Genomic DNA, 25274 nt, shown 5'->3' with positions numbered 1-25274 from the left:
TGAAACTGTAGCCACCAGAGCTGAACCCACAATAGTACCATGGTGTAATACAACATTACAAAATTCACTTTAAATAAATTAAAAAACTCCAGATCCCTTCTGGCCTGGAATCTATAACTCTGCTGGCTAGCCAGAAATGCCATTATGCAGATAGAGTTCCCCTGTGCCCAAGGGGTCATGACGGAGTGGTGTAAAGCCTGCTATGCCAGCCAGCCAGAGATTTCCCTAAAAGAGGGGAAATCCCAGCTGCCCTGTTACCTCAGGTGGAGGGGGAGCAGGAAAAAATCCATAGGGAGGTTAAGATGGCATTTAATAAACCTATGGATGAGATTCTAAGTGACAGTAGGGAACTGGGTCAAGGACTGGAAGGGACCTGTTGGTTTATACGTCCTAGGTGATAGTATGTGTCCTTTGTATGGGTCCTCAATGCTAGGCATTTCTTAGCATGGCTGAGATCTAGAAAGGTTTTGCTGCAGTGTGATAGACACAGCCTTGACATTAGTAGCGCCCAATGGAAAAGACAGTTTGAAGAAGGCATGTGATGGTAGTAGTAGTATAAAATTAGAGAGGGGGAAAAAAAAAATCAATGCTCCAAAATCCCCAGTGGAACGTTGCTGTGTTTATATCAGTCATACATTCACTTTAAACATTTCCAAATTCCTCTGATACATTTCAGATTTTTTTTACTTGTTTCTTTTGTTGGGGAAGACAAATATGATAGCATTTCTGTAGTTTGCAAGGCACTTCCATTTTACACCTCTGCTTTCAGTGCTTAATCCTTAACCAAATAAAGTTTAATTAAATTTGGTTTGCTATTTTTCATTACCTTTCCATAAATAAAAGGTATTGGTCATGCCATAAGAAATTTTTCAGGTGACTTTTCTTGTTCTTAGATAGCTCAGAGAAAGAATATTCCTTCCTTCCATCACCGAAGAAGATTCCAGCAATTAGCCCAACTGCATGCAAGTTACACGCTTTGGCCCTGATCAGTTATTTAACTTCTACATCCCACATTCAAAATATGTGCATGGTAATCCAAAACTTATATTGCCATCTCTCTTACAATCACAGTTTGTTTGAATAGCTGATCAATCTCCATTGAGTTTTTATTTTCATTAATAAAATTTTCAGTGCAAACTATGTTAATGCAATGTTATGCTCAATAACTTAAATGTGCAGAAGTCACAAAATTCATAGTAATGGCTTTCACAGCAACCTTAACTTGGCCATATTGCAGACATATTTCTGCTTTTAGAGTTAAACTGTCTAGGAGGCAGAGAGTCCTGTTCTATTAGTTCTCCAACCCCACCTTCCCTGAGCAGTCCATAACTTCCAATTATAGCACACATGTTTTCTTTTAGAGCTTCATGAGGCTAACCTTTACTCTGAATAGATAAGCACTCAGTGCCAGCAATCTTGCAAATTACTACTCAGTTTCCAATCTCTCTTAAGCAAGTTAATTGAGAAGTTAACTTAAAATAGCCTTCAGCCACACCTCTCTGTTGCCAACATCCATCCCAATAAGGTTTCAGGTCAGGACATGGGAGAGACACAACCCTTGTTACTCTGGTGAATGACTTCCTCATGTCCATAGTCAGGGTGTGGGGGAGCGAGTACATCACTACTGGATGTATTGGACTCACTATGACATGTGAAATGGTTGACCACCCAATTTTGCCATCGTGTCTACCACTCTGAACAGAAACCTTGAAATTGCTCAGGTCTTTCCTCTCAGCCTAACTGATGACAACTGTTCCTCACCCTAGAGGACTCTCACATGCAGAGTCCTTCAAAACTCCATGCTTTCCCTCACTCTATTCAGTATCTATATAGACATATTTACTTAGTCCAATGACTTGTAAGCTTCTTTCCTGAGAGGATCCTATAAAATCAGAGCCCATTTTTGGCAATTTGTGTTATTTTATGTTTATCTAAGTTAAAGATCATCTGTCATACACTTAACCAGTCCCCCAGTGTGCTTAAATCCATCTGAGCTCCTCACAATTCTCCATAGCTTTTGCTTAATTAAATAACCTAGAGTCTCCAGCAAACCTCACGAACCTGCTGTCCATGTCTTCCTTCAAATTATTAGTACATTAAACAATAATGATATCAGTACTGATGCCTTGAAGTGTTCCACTATTCATTTTTTTTCAGCCTGAGGAGCATCTATTGACCATTACTTGACTTTGTTCCTAATCACATAGTTCTTTATTCTCCTTACACATAAAACACTCAGGACAGGAGGTCACGAGAACAATTAAACTATGCCTATATACCTGATTTAGGTCCCAAGTCAGCAAAGAATGTTAGCACATTCTTTACTTTAAGAATCGGAGTTGTCCCGTTGACTTGAATGCAGTTACTCAGGATATTAATATTAAGCTTGTGATTAAATATTTTGTTGGGTTGGGCCTTAATGCATATACAAATCCTGGTCACATGTTTAAATTCTCTAATATTAAAAACAGTGCTTTGCATTTTGATAGCATATTTCACCTACAGATCTCAATATGCTTTAAAGAACCTAGTAAATTAAGCTTCCCAGTACATTTATCTCCATTTTAACAGACAGAAATTGATGTCAGGCCCAAGGTAAAAAAGTGAGTCAGTGGCATAACTAGGAACTGACCTTTGAACACCTGCCCTGCAGTCCCATGTTCTTTCCTCTTATAATCATTATTCAAAAGTACAGACACCATTTTAGAGGTTGCCTTTGAAAGTGTGAGGTTGGCCAAGAGTTGTGATAGATTTATAATGTCCATGTAAAGTAATCCCTCTTCTATTGATCCTACTTCTTAGATTTACTCTAATAAACTATTTACTAACCCCAAAAGCTGAAAACCAATTTAAATTGGATTTTCAAGCTGGAGGTCAGTTGTTACAGCATTTAATTAAAGGGATCTAAAGAAAAGGAGTAGCTAAAAGGGCATTTTGTGCCAAACAAAAAGCTGCCAAAGAGAAGAGGATGGAGAACTCTGAAGACTCAGGAAGACTGGCACAAGAGAAGTGAGCAGACAGGGGGAGTCAGGCACAAGATAGACATGAGTTACAAAACAGACAGAGACTTGGCTGAAGAGTGCTGAAGAAAACCAGCAAAGAACCCAGGAAGAGGAGGTCAGGCCAGAAACTGAAGAGGAAACTTCAAGTAGTCAGAAACTAATAAGTGCCAAGCTCAACAGAAGCAGATCAACTGCCAGTTACTTCCAACCCAGCAGAGGGATTTCCAGATTCTGCTGTAAATCTCAGTGATTTATCAACTCAAAGTTCTTCGTCAGCATCATCTCATTTCTCAAAGGGGCCCTTTCCCTTATCTAATTATTTGTATTTCAAATACATGCACTAGACTCTAGACTAGACTCAACATTTACAGTATTAAGTCAACTTTTTACAGTTTGGATTAGTGAACTTTGTCTCATTTTGTTGTAACATCACTGGTTATTTTGCATATTACTCTTATAATCAAACTACAGAAAGCCTCTCTTCAGCAAAAATTTGAGAAGAGACTTTTTAAACATATGGGTCATTTCAAATAGATAGTTTATGGATTACATATATTTGTTCCACAAGCACAACTGCTGGAAGAGGTTAAGGTGGACATTTCTCCTAAAACTTTCAGGTGCAGGTGGAGGAGCTGCAATGTTGTTTCCCCCTGCAACTTTGCATCTGTGATAGAGGAGAGGCAAGGGAAAGGAAGACTATTTTGAACCTCCCCAATGCTATTGCATGCAGCAGCACGTAGCTCAGCACTACCTAATAGCTGAGGAGCAGAGATGAAATGCTTAGCTCCCTAGCAGACAGACACAACACCACTTCATACAGCAGGGAGAGCCACAGAGAAGAGACCTGCTTTCCTCCTCCAATCCTTTCCCCACAAAACTGAAGCACATGGCATGGGACCACCAGCCCCTTCCCTGTGAAGGAAGAAATGTACAGCTGGGAGGGAGACAGATATGGCCTATTAGGGATATTGAACAGAGACCAAAGGGGAAGATGCAGTGACAGGGAGTGACATGACACAGAAGGACACAACCTTGGCAGGAGGACACTGAGGGGACATGCTTTATACAGACCCACACATATGGACAGATGGCCATATAAAACTGCACATCCAGGCTTTCAGATACACATAAAGATCAGACCCAGTGCTGCTGTGGGGTTTTTGGGTCATCTGTGGAGACAGAGCCTCATCTCTCTGAACTTTGGGGTGAAAAAATGATTCACTCTAGTCTTCCTGCAGAATATTTTTTGTGTGTGCTTGCATTGATGATTCCCTTAAAAAAAAGTCTTTGTTAAAGTTTATTAAGGTGGAAAGGGTGTGAATCCTGACTACAGCCAACACCTCATCATATATATTTAAATCTCTGTCACACACTCTGCTTCGCAGGCAACTGCTCATATAATGCCTCCCCCCCTCCGGTCTAATGCTGTCACTGCCTTCCAGGTCCAGGCTACCCACAACGGAACAGTCCGTCGTACAAAACAGCAGCACGGATGATGGTTCCTGGGGGATTAAACACTTAAATTTGTATGCCTGTGAATTTTGCACTAACTAGCGAGGAACTGGGAGACTGAGTTCAGAATTGTTTCCTCTCCCCCTGTGGTGCACTTGAGCTCAGGTCAGAGATGCTTTCTCCTCCCGTATTCTCTTCTTCCCCAGGGGAGTTCCTGAGCTCTGGCTTTCTCCTCTGCTTGTGTCACCCAGGCCCTATATATAGCATAGGTATTTATAATGTACATCTTTTTGTTGCAAACATATGTTAACAGGGATAATTGCACCACAGCAGTAGTTGCTTGTATCAGCCCTTTATATCTTTGTAATTTTCTCTCACGGCTTTCCTAAAACATTAAAAAGCACCACTTCTGAGCAAGGCCACCAAAACAAAATACATTTGGAATTTGTAGGGCAATCCTCTTTAAGAGATGTGAGACCGGGGAAGGAGGGGGGGCAGGGGAAGCAGCATTAGAAAAAGATTGTCATAATTGAAAGACTTCTCATATGCCGAGCCCTCATATTTCCAGAATGCCTCTGCAACAGCTTTTGTCCAATTTGAACAGAACTTTCCAAAATAAGGACAGAAGTTATGTAAGGTGTGTTATGTAAAATGTCAGCTGGATTGATTTCATATTAATAAAATTATATGGGTGTATCAAGTTTGGGTTTATAACGAAAAGCTTGCTTCAACTTTAATTCTGGAGTTACACCCCATAAATATATGAGTATACACATACATCAAAATGTGTGTATACCTGTAGACTACATCAAATATGTAATTTATGTCATACAGTAATGAGCCACACATTTCCTAGAGTCCTCTTCCTAATTTTGCATCAAGAAATCTTGATTCAGCTCAGAATTTTATAGTAGGGCACTGTGTATAGGACTGAGAGATGAGATAAGTCAGGAGCAGCAGCTGTCCTCGATACATTCTCTCATTACATAGTTCAAGCTGACAGAATGCCAGTGGGTGAACATCGTAGGAGTAGGGAGCAATTTAGGACAGTTGGCCCACCCCTGAAGTCTGAGCCATGTGTGATGTGTATGAGAGATTAGGACCTAGTACATTAGAAGCCTCTGTGCTCAGTGGAGATTAAATCAGCTTGTGAATAGGAACATACTCTAAGGGAATCTGAATTATGTTTGGATCATTTGGTACCTATAAGTGAGCCTAAGGGGCTTGGGAGTGGTTGAAAACGGCATGTGAGGGGCATCAAGTCAGTCCACTGTTTCACTTTGAAACAGGAGGGGAGAAGACAAGGTACAGCTTACTTGAGTCTTAGCTTTGTACTTTTTTCAGGTTGGAGCGGCTCATTGGTTTCTGAGACAGGATGTGGCAGTTTTCAAAATGCTAACTGAAGCAGCATGGTAAATACTAAGGACTCGGTCCTCAAGTGAGCCAAACTTACACACAATGCAGCTGGGAGAAAGTTCTCTAACACACCTTTCTTTCCTCTGGTCCTGAGCTGGTCCCATAGAGATTTCTGTTTTGGACAAAAATTAGGCGGACCACCATGTCCCCCCCACTCCTGGTCCTAAATATTCTTTGTTACATGCTCAAATACCATGGTGATGAGAGCAGTATACAAATCTAGATAGATGTACATCATACTCACTCTTGTCAGTAGGATTCTCATGCAAAGGAATGACTTTAACAGTCCCCACAAGGCATGTATGTAATGTTCTACTTTAGGGTACACACCAAGACAGCTGAACTAATAAAACTGGAAGTCAAATCTTTTTTGCAGTAATGATTTTCTCCATAGGCAGGGCACTAGGCATAGGCACATTCTCTTCATTTATAAACAATTGCAGAGTCATGAAAGATAGTAATAATTTCCAACATACATTCTTGGTAAAAGTCTTTTTTTTTTTTTCAAAGACTTGTTACAAGAATTTCATTTGAAAAGTGACTTAACAAGACTGGAGCCCAGATCCTCAGGAAATATTTAGGCACCTAGCTTGTCAATACAATTTCAATGGGAATCAGATGCCTAAATACCTCTGAGAATCTGAGCCTGAGACATTTGAAAGGGCTTACTGAAAAAAGAGTTTCCATCAGGCAAAAACACAAACTTTTACTACTTAGTGGTGGTCTTAGTCTCATTCAGGTCCTTCCCTTCCTCAGGATGGTTCTTCTGGACTGCTTACTAAAGGGTATGGATACTTCAGCCAATATCAGGATTCAAGGTTATTTTTATGCTTTGATATGTAAATACATTCTGTTCAAGTTTACCCACTTTTAAATATGGTGGTATTTAAAAAAAAAAAAAAAAAACAGACAATATCCATTCATTTCCAAACAGTAGCCAATACAGGTCCAAAAAAAAAAAAAAAAAAAGACTCCTTGGCAACTAAGAATTCCCCCAACAATCTTGTTCCCGTATTCTTGTGTGTCCTCAGCTGATGAGGATGATTTTTGAAAGGACCTCTCTCTCTACTCAACTCAACATCCCACTTGTATGTGATATGTCTCATCTTAGAAAACATGGTACAACATTGCTCAATAGGATATAAGCATTGCTGCTAAAAACACTCTCAAAAACAAGTCAAGGCAAAGATCAGAAATAAAATCTTAGGGCTGCTATACTGCACCTCCTTTCCCTTTACAGTAGTTAAGATATACTCCATGTCCCTAATTACCTTCTATCTAAAAATAAGTGCTCCTGATACACAGAGATGTCAAGTTTGCACAGTAGGATGCTGAAGCGTCTTTTGACGTATAGCAGGACTTCATTTACATTGGATTGTGGTAATTTGGGAATTCACAGTTGATAAACATAATAGGGCTGGCTTGTTTTATCTCTTGCAGAGAGTGCCAAGAATGATATTAATGACCCTTACAGGACTTCCCACCTGAATTTTTTTAAACTATTCTTTCTCATCAAAACATTGTAAAGATTTTTGCATAGTGTGGGTCCACAGACACTTATAGACTTTCTAGTCTGGATACCCCTGCATTCTATAACTAATGGATCAATGGGACCAAACCATTCAGAGTCTAGTGTAGCAACAGTTACCTGAACTTTGTGCTAGCATCTGAATTTTCTACAAGGAAATATACATAGCATTTGCACTGGTGCTATTTTCTAAGAGTCAAGATAGTACTTAGACACAGGAGAAAGTTGCTCTTACTTGTAGCTTAGGTAGCTTCTCCTTGGCACTTATATTTTTGTCCCCTTCTCCACAATGGAGATGATAGAGGTTTCTGCTGGAGATTCAAATGCATTGTTACAGAAAAGTTCAACCAAAAAATCCTTTGTTTGTTTCTTTATGAAAGTAAGAGTCTCAAGTAGGATACATTAAGAAGCAGCCACTTTAATAGCCTCCTTGGATCAGAATCTAAGCTGTAGCAAGGAGTTAGATGGAGCTGCCCAAGGCTGCCTTTTATAAGTGAGAGACAAGTGGGGAGGGTAATTTGCCTGGCAGTTGACTGAGGAGCATACATATCTGGTGGGTATGGGGGTGGGTAGATGATATCCCCACACCATCTCATTCCCTTAATAGGGAGATAGCAGCAGCTGAATCCTATTTATAAGGCCAAGACACTCACAGGGAGGGTATTACCCTTCCACCACTCCTCCTCTTCTCTGTGACCGGTTTGGGAGAGTGGCTGCACTGGAAGTCTTTTTCTGGGTGCTCATCTGCATTCCTGATGGTCAGTTGGTAAATGGATATTGAGAGGATAATGTGGGAAGTTTGGTTGAGAAGATGCACAAGCAAGCTTAATTTTGGCATTTTCAAACTTTTGAGCGCTTGATTTGGCAACCTTAATAAAGTTCTTTGAATACAGTTTTGTAATATATTTGTATTGTGCCATAAGCTCAGTACTGAATTGCCTTCATTACAGAAAGAAATATCATGCCTGTATATGTCTAACTCTTTCAGGTCATTGCACTAGAACATATTAGCCCTGGTAAAACATGTAGTAGTTAAGAAGGCACTCAAGAGCCACAGAAGAAACCTCAAAATCTTTGCTAAAGACACTGATTTTCTACTGATGGGACTTTTTTGGGAAGTCCCCTCTAGAGATCACTATACTTTTGGGGAGGGCAGCTTCCACAGTGATTGTCTTGAGTAAAAATGTTATAGTATGTTTGGGTTCTTGAATTTTGTAAAACGGCCTGGCTTATGTACTGGGACATTTTCTTATGTCAGTGGTTTCCCAGTCCTCCATGACCCCATTTGGAAAGAGCACTCTCTCATTTAATAATTTTAGTTTTCCCAGCTGTTTTCAGGTTATGTCTCAGTTGTGGCCACCACCTTCCTGTACGTTGTCTCAAATTTGTTAAGAATAAAATATTTCCCCTAGTTTCTGGGGTGCTTATTCAAGATTAGATTCTGAGAGTTCTTCCTCTTCTGTAGGGAAACTAGAAGAGGGGAGGGGAAGATTTGTGATGCCTCAGATTATTTTTCTTTCCTTTTTGGGTCACTGGCTTTTTACACTGATGATTCCATTGCAGAATTACTGGAGGACAAAGAGGTCTCTTTTGCACTGTTAACAGTCATTTGGGGAGGAGGTTCCTGCCTGCCTCCAACTCTTTGACAGGAGGCACAAAATCTGAAGGTAAGTATCTGAATAGTTTGCTTAGAAGACTCCAGAAATTTATCTAGAGGGGAAGGGGAGATAAAGATGCCCATTTCCTTCCCTAAGGAGGTTAGAACCTATTTAAGGGCCCATAGTGAAACCTGCAAGCTATTGCTTGAGCTGCTATTGTATGTGAGGTGAGAAAAGAGAATTTAATAGACTTACCCTTAGGAGCTTAGGGAGCTCTTCATCCTTCTGTAAATTGCTTGTTAACACCTTCTGCTTTTTTTGTCCCATCACACTGGTCTGATTTGAAGCCCTGTCATCTAGCAGAACAAGGGTCAAAGAGCTGCGAGCAAGAATGGCAAAAAGTTTGCCTCAAGTGTCAGAGAATGACTTATCCCAATTTCCTAAGAACTTGGCTGAGTTGTCTCCAAGTACCATGAACAGCCCATTAGTCATGCACTGAGGATGTTATGATCCAGAAAAATCTTGTAGAAAACTGCAGTTTTCCCATTATTTCCCTAAAAAGATGTGGGGGGGGAAAGGTTTGTTTTTTTTATAAAACATACTAAGACCTCATAGGAAGAGCAGAACACAGTCACTGACATAAGGTAACTTGCTCTTTAGCCTTGCTCTTTCAGTAATTATACAAATGAACAGCACATTAGAGTTGCCATGTTCACAACAGCTCAGTGTCATGTTCTCAAAAGCTGAGTTGGTTTGCTAAACATCTTTTAACATTTATAAAATTGGTCACTGCAAATCTGCATCAGGCTGAAATGTAGCATCCAAAGTATAATCTCTGCTTTTAGTAATTCCAGATTTACATCAGCAGACAGAGCAGAATGAGGCATTAACTGTTTAAAAGAATTCACTAAAAGAAATTCCAGTATTATGGAAACTAACTTCTTTAAAAATTGACACAAAGGAGAACATAATTTGGAGTGGAGACCATATATTGTGCACTGGATTTTGTAGAATGGGATGGCCTGTTTGCTGAAGCATTTTATTACACCTATGTTTTCCCATTTCTGCATAATGTGCTGAGAGGAGCAGAGATTTTGTACTATCCAGAAACTTATCTAATTCATTTATCTAAAGTTTCCGTCTTGATCAGGTGACAAAAAAATTAAAGGGACACAGTCATCTTAAAAAAACAAGTAATGTTTAAAGTAAAAATCTTCACCACCACCCCTCACCCCAGAAGTAGTAAATAAATAATTTTACATATTTGCTTTCAGTAGTTAAGCCATTTACATTTTTTTTGTTTTGTTTACAATTCTCAGAATAGAAAATAAAATGTTTCACTTTTGTTCCTAGTCCATTTTGCTTTCTAGGGTCCGAGGCACTACTACAGCGATCTATATAGTAATGTTCAGGCTGCAAACACTACAGTGGAATTTTAAAAAAAAAATCCTATTTCCTATGGAATTAAACATCTATGGATCTTAGGGTTTTGTAAAAAGTGCTTATTTACAGTTTGCATTTCAGTCAACTTGAGACAATGAAAATATACTATTCATTTTCACTATCTGCCTCTCATTCATTAGCACAAAGCTGCAAACACTAGAAAGAAAGGTTAAATTCCAAGAAAATACTTTCAAAAACAAGCTACAGAGATCTAAATTATGGATTTAAATTTTGTGCGTTACATTTTCTTATGAGAAAAAGAGTCAACAGTATCCCACAGAACTACATGCACATCTTGGAGGAAAGATTTATTGGATCCTTCTTTCACTGAGCAATATATTTAAAACATGAAGGCTCAGTAGGGCTTTGAATGGAAGGATTAAAAAAACCAAAGGTTTCCAATCACTGGTACATACAGTAAACCATCTATTCTCCCAGACTTCTGAATTTGATCCCTTCCCCTTTCAAGAAAATGAAACCAATCACGGTCCTCATACATTAGGAATTTACATTGGTATACCAACCTAACCATTGACCTAGCTACTGCTTCTCAGGGAAATGGATTACTCATGCAGATGGGAGAAAATCTCCGGTAGATGTAGATAGTATCTATGCTGAAGCACTACAGCAGCATGGCTGCAGCATCTTAAGTATAGTCATACCCTAAGTTTATAGAACTTTAACTCTTCTCCCCTCCTACACACAATTCCCCAGAGAGGCATGTCCCATCCTTTGGGAAATGAGCATGCAGTAAAGTAGTGATTCAGGCTTTTGCTCCTGGTACTAATTAAACTGTCCCTGTTCCCTTCCAGTGGAAATCACATTCACACCTCTCCTCACCATTTTAGGAGCAAATCTCCATTCATACTCTCTGGATCTACCAGGGCTCTGGACACAGTAGAAGTGCACATTGCTTCACATGCAATGGGGAGCCAGGATTCCCGGAGACCATGCAGAAGGGTCTACACATGTAGCACAGCTCAACAAAGATTCTGTGCGCATCAGGATGTGGAGTAGTCATGGGGAAAAAGCCAGAGGGTCAGCAACTACAGAGCTCCAACTCAAAATTCAAAAGTATCTACTCCTTCCTTTATTCTTTATAAACCTTCTCTGGTTGCTGTAGGCAGTCAGTCAGGCTCTGTACTCTTATTGCTACTGAGATAGACGGTTGAAGATGGAATCAGGATTTTTTTCCCCCCGAAAATGGTTCAATCCCCCCTCCCAGTTGCTTCATTAATTATGTACAAGTACCATCTGCTCCTGCTCCAATTTTTTTTTTTTTTTTTTGAAGAACCAAGATAGATGATTGTCAGACACTCAAATATTTAGAGGAAATAGGTTGGAAAGCAAAGAAAACCCTTAGTTGATCTGGTCATATGTTGCCTGAAGACCTTGTACTATTCATCCCTGATTAAACATATGCATGTTACTTTATGAAACTGTATCACCTCTATATTTAACTCTACATCATTCACCCCTCCAGTAGCAGACAATTTAAAAATAACCTGTGCATTTTTTTCTTGCTGGTAAAAAGTGATGAATGGACACACACATACCCTTCTCGAGTGATTCATTTTCTGGTTTGGTTGAGAGTTCAGAAAACAAATGTAAAAGCTCTCAAAAAGCCTGGAGTACCAAAACTAGATATTGTGATGCGCATTACTTGAGACATGTCCTCACTAATTTGGGAAAGGAGATTGATTTTAATGATGATGGTGGTGGGGGAAATGGTTCTCATCATACATCATCTTGGTGATGTGGGTGTGAGTTCAAGTTTTGTTTTTAATTGTTTTTCTTTATATTTGGTTCTCATTTTACTATAAACATTTAGAAAACTTGAATGTTTTAAGCTTCGTTAATATGAATGATTCTCGTCTACATTTTGTGAGGAAATCTTGCTGGCAGATTTACAACCAAATATCTTTCTTTTGCCAGCAAAGAATATGAAGGATGGCTATGGCTACTGCTTTGTTTGCAAATCTACTGGGAAAGAAGTGCGTGTTTCATTGAATCAATTGCCAAGTTGGCAGATACTGATGATGAATCAGTAGAAAACCTTCTCCCTAGGAGCTCATGAATATTTGCAGTGGAAGATACCCCAAAAAATCCACTCAAGCAGGGTCTCATTATGTGTGATAATGTTTTGCATACCCTTTTCCTGTGTGTGAGGAACAACCTTTACTTGATGTTACTTTATCATGGGCAATTAATGTCTCTTTAAATAAAAATTAAAGTTTTATTTTTATTGCACAATATTATCAATTTCAAAACTTCAATGTCTTTGGAAAGCTGCATCTTTCTTCTTTTGCCTATGCTGACATGCGAAGAACAGCAGCAGAAGGCAGCAATGAAAAAGAGCACTGCTAGCTCATGGTCTTATGCTGCTCTCAAAGACCCCAGTTCAGCAAAGCACTTAAGCATGTACTTAACTCCCACTGAAGTCAATGGGACTACTCGTGTGCCTAAAGTTAGGTACACACTTAATTAGGGACCAGACCAACATCTTTGCACAGAAGCATATGCAGTTTGGTTCCAGAGCCTCTCCACTGTACACCTATATATAAGTGTTAGAGAAAAGTGAATGTGAAATGGGCCAAAAAATAATAACTTAAAAATCATTAGAGGTTTGATGGTTGAAACAATGAAGAAATAAAATTTCAACTTTTTCTATCCAAAACATTAAAAACCAATATAAAAACATTTTTACTAAATGAATCATGAAAGAAAAGCACTTGCCACTTGACATGATTCAATAAGTACAAAGTATTGATACTGATAAGAATTCAGTATCCCTTAATATTTAACACTATTTACCAATCATTAAATTTGTCCACTGAAGTATTCAGTGAGAAATATGCAGAAAAGGTCACATTATATGGCCAGCTATTAGCAAGGTCCAAGTTATTTTTGACTCTGTCATCATCTCCAGTCTGTGCCCAAAACATATTGAGGGTAAAGATCACTTTTCAGTCTCAGCTTCACTGTCTTCACTATCACTATCTCTTCCTGGATGCTCTGGCATTTTCCGATGCTCTTCCTCTTCTGCCACTTTCACTCCCTCATCTTTCACCATCTCTCCCTCTTCCTTCAACTCTTCTTCACACTCCACTGGTGTGCTCTTGCTTTCAACTTCCATTTCTGCTTCTGCTTCCTGAGTTTGAACTGTTTCACTTTCTTCAACCAGAGCTGGTGGGGGCAATAAATCCTGCTAATAAAAGAGGAAGATTATTCGATACACAAACATAACTTCAGGTTTTATGATGAGACTTCTATACCAATTTCTATTTTAGCTCAAATTGCTCACCTTAGATCTAAAACCTAAACACTTTTCACCATTTGTACATAAAACCGGAAAAGCTAGCAACCAAACACCTGAATATCTTTCTCCCTTACATTCACAAGTATTTACTGTTTCGGCATGTTAGGGAACAATTAACGCAATTCCTATAGAAATATGGATGAAAATGAATTTAGCATATACTCAGGTTTTACACAATTCATGCTCTCCGGATTAACTAAATCCTATAAAAGAAAGAAAAATTCACCCCCAGTAAATTGGGGATAGTGGAATTCACTCAAACACCCAGGTTCGGATAAAAGGGGTAAAAAAAGAAAAAAGAGTGATGTCATATAGGGGTCTACTACAGATCACCTAACTAGGAAGAAGAGGTGGTTTAGACATTTTTTTAAACAACTAACAATATCATCCAAAATACAGTATGTGATAGTGATGGGGGACTTCAACTACCCAGACATCTTTTGGAAAAATAATACAGCAGGGTACAGACTAGGCAACAAATTACTGGAATACATTAGAGCAGTGTTTCTCAATTGGTGTTCTGCGGAACCCTGGGGTTCCGCAAAAAATTGAAACCGTGCCGCCGAAAACAGCCGATAGTGCGCGCCGCCGAAAAGGGGAAGATGTCCCGGATTTTTCAGCGGAGGGTATCGCATGGCCCCGCAGAAGTTAAAAAGGGTTCCGTGGCCAAATTTAATTGAGAAACACTGCAGTAGAGAAAACTTTTTATTACAGAAAATGGAGAAAGTGACTAGGGGAGAAGCTATTCTGGATTTGATTCTAACAAATAGGGATGAACTAACTGAGAATCTGAAGGTGGATAGCAGCTTGGGTGAAAGCAATCCTGAAGTGATAGAGTTCATGAGTCTAAAGAATGGTAGGAGGGAAAATAGCAGAATACAGACAATGGACTTCAAGAAGGCAGACTTAAGCGAACTCAGAGAATTGAGAGATAAGATCCAGTGGGAAGCAAGTCCAAGGGAAAAAAACTGTTCAAGAGAGAGTTAGTTTTTTAAAGAGACATTATTAAGGACACAAGAGCAAACTATACCAATGCATAGAAAAGATAGGAATGAACTATGGTAGGAGGCCATCCTGGCTTAACCAGGAGATCTTAATGACCTGAAACTCAAAAAAAAGTTCTACAAGAAGTTGAAACTAGGTTCAAATTACAAAGGACGAACATTAAGAAAGCAAGCATGTATGGACAAAATAAAACAAGACAAAGGCAAAATATGAGGTTAAACTAGCTAGGGATATAAAGGATAACAAGAAAGTATTTTACAAATACATGAGAAGCAGGAGGATGACCAGGGATGAGGTAGGCCTATTCCTAAATGAGGAAGGAAAGAAAATGACAGAAAATGCAGCAATGGCCGAAGTCTTAAATGCCTTTTTTGTTTCAGTTTTCACCAAAACGTTAGCAGTGGTTGGAAGACTAGCACAGTGATCATCACTGTAAATGGGGCAGGATCTTAGGCTAAAATAGGTAAAAGAACAAGTTAAGAATTACTTGGACAACTTAGATGTCTTCAAGTCGGCAGGCAACTACTCCCATACCACCTGATGAATATGTGAGGGGCTGCAGATAGGCCAAAATGTAAACTGATAGTGCGTCTGATTGACTACGAAGTGGAGGAAGCTCCTGTGACTTGGGAAGATTGCCATGTGAAGGTACGCATCCTTCCAGTCCAGGACAGGATACCAATCCCTGGGTTCCAGACAGGAAATAATGGCGGTCAAAGAGACCATGTGGAATCTCAGCTTCCTCATGAATTTGTTGATGTTTTGCAGGTCAAGGATGGGCCTGAGCCTGCTTGGCTTTCGAGGTAAGGAAATAGCAGGAATAAAACCCCTTGCCACATAGCTCCCGAGGAACCTCCTCCACTGCTCCTATTCTTAGGAGAGCATGCACCTGTTGTAGTAGAAGTTGCTCGTGAAAGGGGTCCTTGAAGAGGGATGGAGAGGGTGGGGGATGGGTAGAAGGGAGGTAGAAGAAAATTGGAGAAAGTATCCCAGTTCCAGCACGTGTAGTGCCCAGCAGTCTGATGTGATCTGGGCCCACGTATGGTAGAAATGGGATAGGTGGTCTGAAAATAAAAGGGGTGGATCCAAGTCTCAAATTAGTGCACTGTACTCAGGCACACCCTGAAAGGAGTCTGGTGGTACTGACTCTGCGAACTTGGACATGGAGCCCCAAGAGCTGAAAACATATCTACTTGGGATCGCTTCCTGGTTCACAATGCCGAGTTGGAGCCCCCCCATAGAGTACACCTTTCTACCAAAAAGGTCCAGCAGGTGGGGCCCTGCTGACCCTGCCTCTCACTCTCATTAGCCGCTGCCACTACCAGCAATCTTGGTGAAGGGTGAGCGTAAACGTACTCATGGTCCTTGGAGGGCACAAAGTACCTTCTTGTCACTCTTTGCCGTGGGAGGCAAAGAAGCTGCAGTTTGCCATAATGACCTTGTTGTATCACGGATGGTCTTTATTAATGGCAAAGCGACTCTGGAGGGACTCACAGGGCTAAGATGTCAACCATGAGGTCTGCACTCCCAGAAACCTGCTCTATTTGGAGCCTCATGTTTTGCGCCACCTTTCGCAACAGCTCCTGGTGGATCCTGTCATCATCCATAGTAGCGCAGCTGTTGCACCTGCCACTGCTTCATCTCGCAATGACCAAGAGACTCTGGTGGGCACCATGCCCTGTTCCTGCCCTTTGGCATCCAAGGGGTCCCAAGGTAGTGGTTCCTCACATTCGGTGCCAGGATTGAATTCCTGCTCAGTGCTGAGTTCGAAGCCTGGTTCAGTGCTGTGTGGTATTTCCCCAGCTGCATGAGTTGGGTGGGTTCTTCTCTTGGAAACGAGTGAGTGAGTGACTGGAGTGTGAGCCTGCATCTGGTGGAATGCCCACCGGGTCCAAAATGAACATTGAGCTGGCATTTGCCATTGAGGAGGCCAAGGCATGGAGAGGGGTTGTCCCACCTCAACATTCTGATGCCTCCTCAATCAGTGCCAGCTGCTTCTTGAACTGTACAACTCCACTCCAGATTCAGAGGTATACTGTTCACTCCTAGGGGCCAGGGTGGTTCAGTGCCAGATAGTGCTGGACAGTGGCACCGTGGGAAGGGCGACTGTGGCATCATGGCTGGCTTGTCCATAGACGGCACTGGGAGCTTTTTTGAAACCAGTGGTCTGGGATCCTGAGCTCAATCCCGCCTAAGAGGGAATATCGGTGCCATGTTCTCTGTGAGGTCTCTTGCCACCTCTAAGGTCTCCAGCATGGAGGGGACCCACTGCAATGCCACCTCCTCATGGCTCTCCCTGGGTGGGAAGTCCAAGGGCACCAGACTCGACAGACCCCTCAGTGGGGTTGGAGTCAACGTTACTGTGCCCAAGGGTCTGGGACTTGAGTGGCCCCAGCGGGGGTCGCACTGCACTTGAGCCTTAACGTCCAGGTGTTTTTGCCATTGGTGAGCATCCTCTGTCTGTCTTCCTCTGCTTCTTATGCAGGACCAGAGATTGCAAGTGACGTTGTGTCTCTCTGTGTGAAGCTTCCCTTGGTGCTGGTGAGGCATATTGGTACTGAGCATCTCTAAGCATAGAGTCCTTCCTCAGTGCCGTACCTTTTATGGACGCTGGAGCATTCTTCCCCAAGCGCCTGGTCTTGGTTCAGCTGGGCTTTGCTCCGGGGGTCAGAGAGCTGCTTCCATTAGGATGAATGTTAGCCTCTGGCTTCTGTCCTTTTTAGTTCTGGGGCGGAATCCCCTGCAGATCTTAGAGCAATCCCTCTGATGGGTCTCTCCCAGACACTTCAGACAGGTTCTGTGCACAGGGCACAGGTTTCTTGCAGGCCGTGTATGGCTTAAACTCAGGGAATCGAGGCATGCCCTGGCCCAAGGGATAGGGGGAGAAGACCTCAACAGACAGGATCTTAACTACTCTAACCATACTAATCTATGAACTATCGCTCACATTAAAATCTTAATTATTTAAAGGCAATGTCTGAAAAATCCACTGGGGAAGAGCTTGCTGAGCAAGAGAAGAGTGATGTTTCAGGAAGTAAGAAGGAGCTGAAGGGGGGGGAGGGGTCAGCAGGGCCTTATATATGGCACCATGAGGGAGCAACTCCAGGAGCACCAGAGTTGACCATATGGATATGCCTAGGTGAAAAACCTTCCAGCAACAGTGCATGTGCTACGCACTCATCTACTTGGAATCGACATGAGCAAGCACTTGAACAAAAATTATTCAAATTCTAGGAAATATGTCCTACAAGGAAAGATTGAAAAAACTGGGTTTGTTTAGATTGAAGAAGAGAAGATTGAGGGGGAAGACATGATAAGTCTTCAAGTATGTAAAGGTTTTTATGAAGAGGACAGTGATAAACTCTTCTCCTTAACCACTGAGAACGGGACAAGTAGTAATGGGTTTAAATTGCAGCAAGGAAGATTTAGGTTAGATATTAGGAAAAGCTTTCTAACTGTAAGGGTAGTAAAACATTGGAACAAATTACCTAGGGAAGTTGTGGAATCAGTCATTGGAGGTTTTTAAGAACAGGTTAGAAACCCCTGTCTGGGATGGTCTAGAATAGATAATACTTAGATTTGCTTCAGTGCAATGCACATGACACACTACATGACATATTGAGGTCCCTTTCAATCCTACATTTCTATGATTTTACAGAAGATCACTGGGCTGCACTATGCATTCCACCTATGGTTTGAAACAGCAAGCACAGCCCCTTCACAAATCTTTGTGCAGACATTTACTGGATATTCTTGAGATCTGATCTAGTGTTCCCTTTCCAGGTCTGTCTTCAACAACTCTCTGTACCAGCCAATTTGGAGCTAGCATGATGCCCTTTTCAGGAAAATGCTAATGAATGGATTAAAAGGTGTGGAACATGCTGTATGGGTTGTCTACACTTGTGTGAATTTTATTCAGAGCAAAGAACTTAGAACAACAACAGACTGAGTAGTCACAGCGATCCTTAGATATTCCATACTCCATCACAGCATTATTGTGAAGATTAATTATTTAATATATGCAAAATGTTTTTGTCCTCAGATGAGAAGGAACTATGTAAGTACAAAGCATTAAGAGCAATAGTACTAACTGCGTTTTGGATACTTGGCAGCTGAAAAAGACTGATGAGTGTTGGGCACAAATCCAGGTTGAGGAAACATGTGAATGTATAGTTTAGCTACATAATGGATACTTTTTGGAAATACTGTGAACGGTTTCATTGAACCCAAAATTCAGACAAAGCTCCAAAAACAGCATTGTTTAGTTGTGTTTGCCTAAAGGGAGTTTTCTTTCACACTATAAATTAAGTATTTAATTACAGTGAAATCTTATCTACAATTAGCTGACATTGCTATTACATGTTTATGACAACCATGGACAGATCTATATAGTTATTATGGCTAATTATGGAGATGGAGAAATGATCTTATGAACTTTGAAGTTACCATATGGGTCTTTATAATGTATAGTGAATATCAAATATGCATTCATGAAAAAGATGAATTTCTCAAACTGAGGTTCCTTTATCCTTACTGAAGATAGGCTTTGGGCAGTAGAAGAGATAGCCAGACAACTGGCTGTGCAGGAAGGAGGAGAGGAGCAGGCTGATCTGCCCCAAGTGAGAGTGGGGGTATTGGAAGAGAAGAAATAACAAGGGACAAACTCCATACACATGATCTGTATGTTCTATTTTCCGTTAAAAATTATTACTTTTATTATGTCAACTGCTTCTTTTTAAAAATAGTGGTCATATACTATATTACAATGGAATCTTCCGCTGAGTTCGATGGATGAGCTAGTCACTTAGGTCATGTCTACACTAGGTGGCAGTCGGTGCTGCAGCCACTGATTGCCAAGCACTTCTCCCGTCAACTCCGGCACTCCACCGGAATGAGAAGCGTAAGCTTATCAAGAGGAGAGCATCTCCTGTCGACACAGCGCAGTGGAAACAGCGCGGCTATCCAATGCAAGGTACGTCAACATCAGTTACTTTATATAACATCAACAGAACTGCGCAGCGTAGACCAGGCCTTACTGTGTATCCTGGGATGAGACCAAAGACCAATTTCGGACTTAGAACCACATTGGCACATGCCACAGGTGAAGACAATTATAGATTAATGTATGCTGCTTTTAGCTTTAACTTCGCACATCTCTCCTTGATTGGGGCAAATCCTGAGCTCTTAAAATCTTTCAATCCGTGATGGCGGAGCTAATGCCACTGGACCTTGCCATGACTTAAGAGCTCTCTGGTGTTGAGGTCAACATTGATAGGTTGGCTGTGAGAGTGTCTTTGTACAGTTTTCTTGACCTAGTCCTAAAATGAGTAGATGTCTGCAATTCTCCGTAAAAGACCATCTTCAGTAGCCTACTATCAGATATACAGACCATGTGACCGCACCACTTTAGTTGCGCTCTCACTATAAAAGCTTGAATGCCTGTGATGTTGCAGCACTCAAGGATCTTGATGTATGGAACCAAATCTTGCCATTTAATTCTCAATATCTGCTGTAGACATCATAGGTGGGATTGGTCCAAGTGTTTAGCATCGATAGTCCATGTATCACAGCCATAAAGGAGTTTGGTGATGACGACTGCACAACAAACATCAATTTTTATTTGCAGTCAGGCACCGGGTTCATTGCTAAGACACTGAAGTTTTCTGAAGGCATTGCTGGCTGCCACAATGTGCTTCCTAATGTTGTTTTCAGTCATTGCATTTGGTGAAGCTACATTGCCTAGGTAGCAAAATTTGTCAATGACCTTGAGTGATACATCACTGATAGACACAACTGCCTTACCTTTTGTAAAGGTGAATAATGTTGGAATTTAATTCCTGTGGCAAAGCCTCCTGTTCCTAAAACCTTAAGTAGAGGCCACTAATCATTCTCAACAGCTCATGATCTCCACATTTGAAGATCTCCACAGGAATACTACCTGGACCCACTGCTTTGCAATTTGCTCAACAATTTTCCATACTTCATATATGTTCTGTGAAATTGAGAATTGGTCTGGAATTGAAAGTTGTTCAAAATCATCAAGCACTAATGCTGACCATGGTGGATGGACAGTTCAGAACCTTATTAAAGTGTTCAGCCCATCTTTTCAGAATTTGACCATTCAGCAGCAGTGACTCATCTGAATTCCACATAGGGATGATGCCGTTAAATTGCAGCCTGTAAGAAGTCTTCGGCTCATCAAAAAATCATTTGGAGTCTTTTTGGTCTGCTGCTGATTGAAGCTGCTTGGCTTTCGTTTTCCACCAGCTGTTCATGTCGGGAAACTTAGCTTGCGTGTTACACTTTAAGTACTTCATTGTACACTTTCTCCAATATAATTTTTAAAAACAAATTTTATGTAAGGTAACTCTTGCATGGAGAGAGGCCATTGCTCAGAAAAGGTAAACTTTAGTCCACCCACAGTAACGAACTTCCAGCTGTGTTACCCAGTGACTTCTGCATTGATACCCTTCTACTTGAAGACACCAGAATAGTACATCAGGTTTTTTTAGTTTTTTTTTTTTTTTAATGATTCTTGCTCCATCCTCCAAATAACTATTGCCAGCAACAAAATTTGATTCCTTACCACCTTTTTTTTTTTTTATCCATTGCACACATCTATATTTATTAATATAAATAGAGTTTTGAGTACTTCTGTTGCAGGAAGCTTTTTTAAATTAAAAAAGGAAACACTTCCTCTCTGCCCCACCAATCTAAAAATCTACAGGGACTATGGAAACCAACGTAAGATAAGAGGAAATACATCAAATTTTAGCCTACCCATCTCAAAAGCATCTCCTGAATGAGTTATTTTCCACAGTGAATTATATTTTAGATGCGTGCTTTCCAAAATGTATTAGCCTACTTACCTGTCTATAGTGGCGTGTATTCTGTATCATGTGCATATACATGTTGTACACAAAGTTAGCCATCTGAGGCATGTTTTTTATAACATGAACTTGGTGACAAGGCCTTTCTCCATTCTAGGGAAAAACAGGAACAGTTAACATTCAGTAATAAAAGAAACACAATGGATCTTCAGAAAGATGCTTTTCCCATGTTAGAGAAGACATGCAAACACACAGAAGTGAAATTAAATGTTTTTTAAACAGCGTTGTGTGGAGGCAAGAGTACTGAGTTCTTGTCTAGCTAGACATGAGGCTCCTATAAATGTAATGGAGGACTATATATCTATGGATCAAGAGAAAGACATCTTTTAATAAATATTGATTTGGAAAAATTTTCATTGGCAAAAAAAATATTAACATATTCTCCTTAGAAACACCTTCCTTTTTTTATATGTACATATTGCCATGGGGACTGAAAGTCCCATTGCTATTCAACATTAATTGTTTCAGCTAATTTATGGTAGCAATATTAACCTAAGGATTCAGAATATAAAACTAAGAATTCTTGCATTCTTGATTCCAAGATACTGAAGTGGCAACTTGCAAAAGGAGGAACAAACACCATTATAAACTAGAAGCATAAATTAAAAGTCCAATATGTTTGTAACTTTTATCCTATAGTTCCAGGAAAACATATCTATTGAATTCTATATCTTTCAAGTCAATATAATGTGACACAATCACACAACATGAATTCAAAGTAAAAGAAAGTGATGATTAACAGATTAAACAGTACTTATCAGTATGTTGTGTCAAATGTTAAGTCTTATTAAGAAGCCACGTGTTTTGTTTTAGACAATTTACATAACTCCAAGTAGTGGTTTTAGCAGGAACAAAATATGCAACACACTGTACTCACTGTACTTAAGTGTTTAATGTAAAAAAGACACTGTAGATTCAGAGTGTTGCACAAGCAAAGCTCAACGAGAAAACACACACAATTGAACTAAATTTTGCCTATAACTAAAATGCAACAAACAATTCAATTAATGACAGCTCAACATGGTAAATTCCTGAGCCATAATTATCCAAACGTAGAAACTTTGCAGTCTTGTCTGTCTCTTTTACTGTGCACCCAGTAAAGAAAGTGGATAGCTAACACACTATTTTATGTAGTACAATTTAGAACCGATGTGCTTACCTGTCTGATTGTTGGAAAATACTCTGTGGGAATTATATGCAGATGAAGGGGTCGAGCTGTGAGTTGGCTGAAAGCTGGAGTTAGCTCAAAGCAGTTCTGGAAAAGGGATACTCTCGCAAAGATATAAAGCCCAAGCCTGGCTCTTGACATGGCAACCACTAGACGTCGGACATCCCTTCAGGAAACAAAACATCAAATAGACATGGTCTTTTTATCATCTGTAGTGCTTTATTTGCCACTGAAACTTCTTCATAAAACATTAATCTCACAACCACACATAATTAAAAGGCATATACAGCATTAGGAACTCAGTAGATAAGAGAATATCTCAGTATTTTCAATATTCTATTCTAGTATTTACAGTAAAGGTTTACATTAGAGTTCATGTACAGTAACAAGATGTTTCTGCAAAACTGTTTCCATCTTTTTCCTTGAAAGCTGAGGAGCAGACATTCTAAAATGTTCATATCAGAAGATGAACTACACAAAGACCTAACACCTCTAATACACAAATCAAGCTCTCTCACACAGACCATTTTCTCAAGATTATTTTAAGCCTTTATTTGAACTATCATTACATTCCCTACTATTTTATTAAGGTGATAGTAAGTTTACCGTACCTGCAATAATATGTGCAAATTACAGTATTTAAATAAGACCCAATAGTGAAGTGGGTACCAGACAGCCATATATGGAATTGGTTTTGAATTTCTTTCACTAAGGGACACTAAACTTTGTTACTACAATTTATTACTTAATCTGTACATGTAATGTGGACACTCATTACCAGAAACACAATTCCAGTAAAAAAAGACAAAGTGAATTTTGTATTTTAATGCATTTGTGAAGATATTTTCTTACATACCTAAGGTGACCAACGGCTTTGGTTCGCACTAGCGAAAGGATAATATAATCATTTTGTTGACCTTGAAATCTGTCTACAGTTGTCACCTAAAAGGTAAAAAGAAAGATAAATTAAGATGAACTCATCTTCTGTATCTTCCAAAAATACCTCTGAAAATGCAAATATTTTAAGAACAGTTTGGAATTCAGTAAAAGCCAACTGGCCTCCTGCAGCAAAAGATTTCATGTTAAATCGATGCTTAAGGCTGACCATTTGGAGGAAGGGGAGAATGCCTTCTCTCTCTTTGGGATACTATCCACAGTATCCCACTCAATGTAACAAGTGTGTCATCAAATAAAGAACTCATCATGTAGATATTGGGGAAACAATATAGTTATATTGTTTTTAATCTGTAATTCTTAAAAAAAAAAAAAAAAAAAGAGAATGATAAATATTTGGTTGTTTTGAAAGTTACCTTGTTTGGTCGGCCAATAATTGGGTTATTCCCACAACGTTGATTAATGATATCCCGAATCAAGTGCTTTTGTCCATTATACGTTGTCAGGATACTTATCTTGTCTGCAGGGTAACCAAGCAAGCACATGTACATGAAGAGTGCTACGACATACTCTGCTTCACCAAGATTCTGAATTTTAAAAGGAAAATAAAACGTTAAGTGGATTATTTTAGCCTCCTACTTTAGGAGGGAGTCGAGCCTGCTGAAGCATGCTGGTGCATTTAGAAGATCCATGTTTTAAATAAATATAAGAACTGGGAAACAAACTAATTGCAGAAAAAAGAGGGATGAATCACAGGTAGCCTTAGGTTTCATCCATTTAATTTAGGTTCCTCATGAATAATGGGATTGCTGAAAATCCCAAATTACCATATTATTGTTAACCTGTTTTCTGTGGTTACAACTGCTGATGCGCTGGGCAATTAAAAATACATAAATTGAATAAAAATTCTTCAGTTACTATAGGTGTGACATCAACATATGAATCAAGAAAATATTTACATGAAAAACTTAATCCTAATAAGCTTTGTGTAAATATGCTTAATCAGTCCCACCCACCAATAACTTCTTGGGAAATGCTCGAATAAATACTGTTAGTACATTTCAATACAGGATTAAAACTGAAGTTATCAGAAGTCCTTAAAACAGTCTCTTTGTATGTATGTATTGGGGCCCAGATCCTGATTGGGACCTTTGAGTACTATCACAACATATAAACTGTAATTTTTCATTTCCTCCTCAGGGGAGACAATGTGAAAGTTACAACTCTTATTTCTACTGCCTCAAAATCATGGAATCGTAGTCTACAGATACTGTTAATTAACCATCATAGTTTTCAATAAGTTTTAAGGCTGAGATTTTTCAAAACTCCTTATCAGTGATTTAACCCTGATCTTACTGAAGTCATTGGTAAAACTCTCACTGACTTCATTGGCAGCAGAACTAGATTAATATTAAGGATGCACTTGAAAATCCCATCCTCAACCATTAATCCACTTTGTATTACAAGTTGAAATTGTTATATTGATATAAATACAGGATGCATTTATCCCTCTTTAATTTCTGATTTACTTGGTTGAATTCATTGCCACAAATACTAGA

General features: G+C 39.7%; 1 protein-coding gene across 2 annotated transcripts in view; it reads right to left on the bottom strand.

Annotated features, from left to right (window-relative positions):
- Window positions 1–10177: 10177 nt before the first annotated feature.
- Window positions 10178–25274, bottom strand: part of AQR (aquarius intron-binding spliceosomal factor) — a 95841-nt gene continuing 80744 nt past the window's right edge. The window contains exons 31-35 of one of the 2 annotated variants that reach the window (XM_067558070.1): window positions 24132–24302; window positions 23678–23763; window positions 22813–22987; window positions 21633–21746; window positions 10178–13647 (exon numbers count right to left, since the gene is read on the bottom strand). In XM_067558070.1, the coding sequence (XP_067414171.1) occupies window positions 13399–13647; window positions 21633–21746; window positions 22813–22987; window positions 23678–23763; window positions 24132–24302 (795 nt within the window). In that variant the 3' untranslated portion in view covers window positions 10178–13398. The remainder of the gene's footprint in view (window positions 13648–21632; window positions 21747–22812; window positions 22988–23677; window positions 23764–24131; window positions 24303–25274) is intronic. The other variant, XM_067558072.1, reaches the window with a different exon arrangement.

The sequence above is a fragment of the Emydura macquarii genome, unplaced genomic scaffold (genome assembly GCF_026122565.2).
Source record: "Emydura macquarii macquarii isolate MOO-44397 ecotype Brisbane River unplaced genomic scaffold, CSIRO-AGI_Emac_v2 contig_1876, whole genome shotgun sequence".
NCBI classification, from domain to species: Eukaryota; Metazoa; Chordata; order Testudines; family Chelidae; genus Emydura; species Emydura macquarii.
The sequence above is the reverse complement of the archived record's forward strand: the minus strand, read 5'-3'. Positions and strand labels throughout refer to the sequence as shown.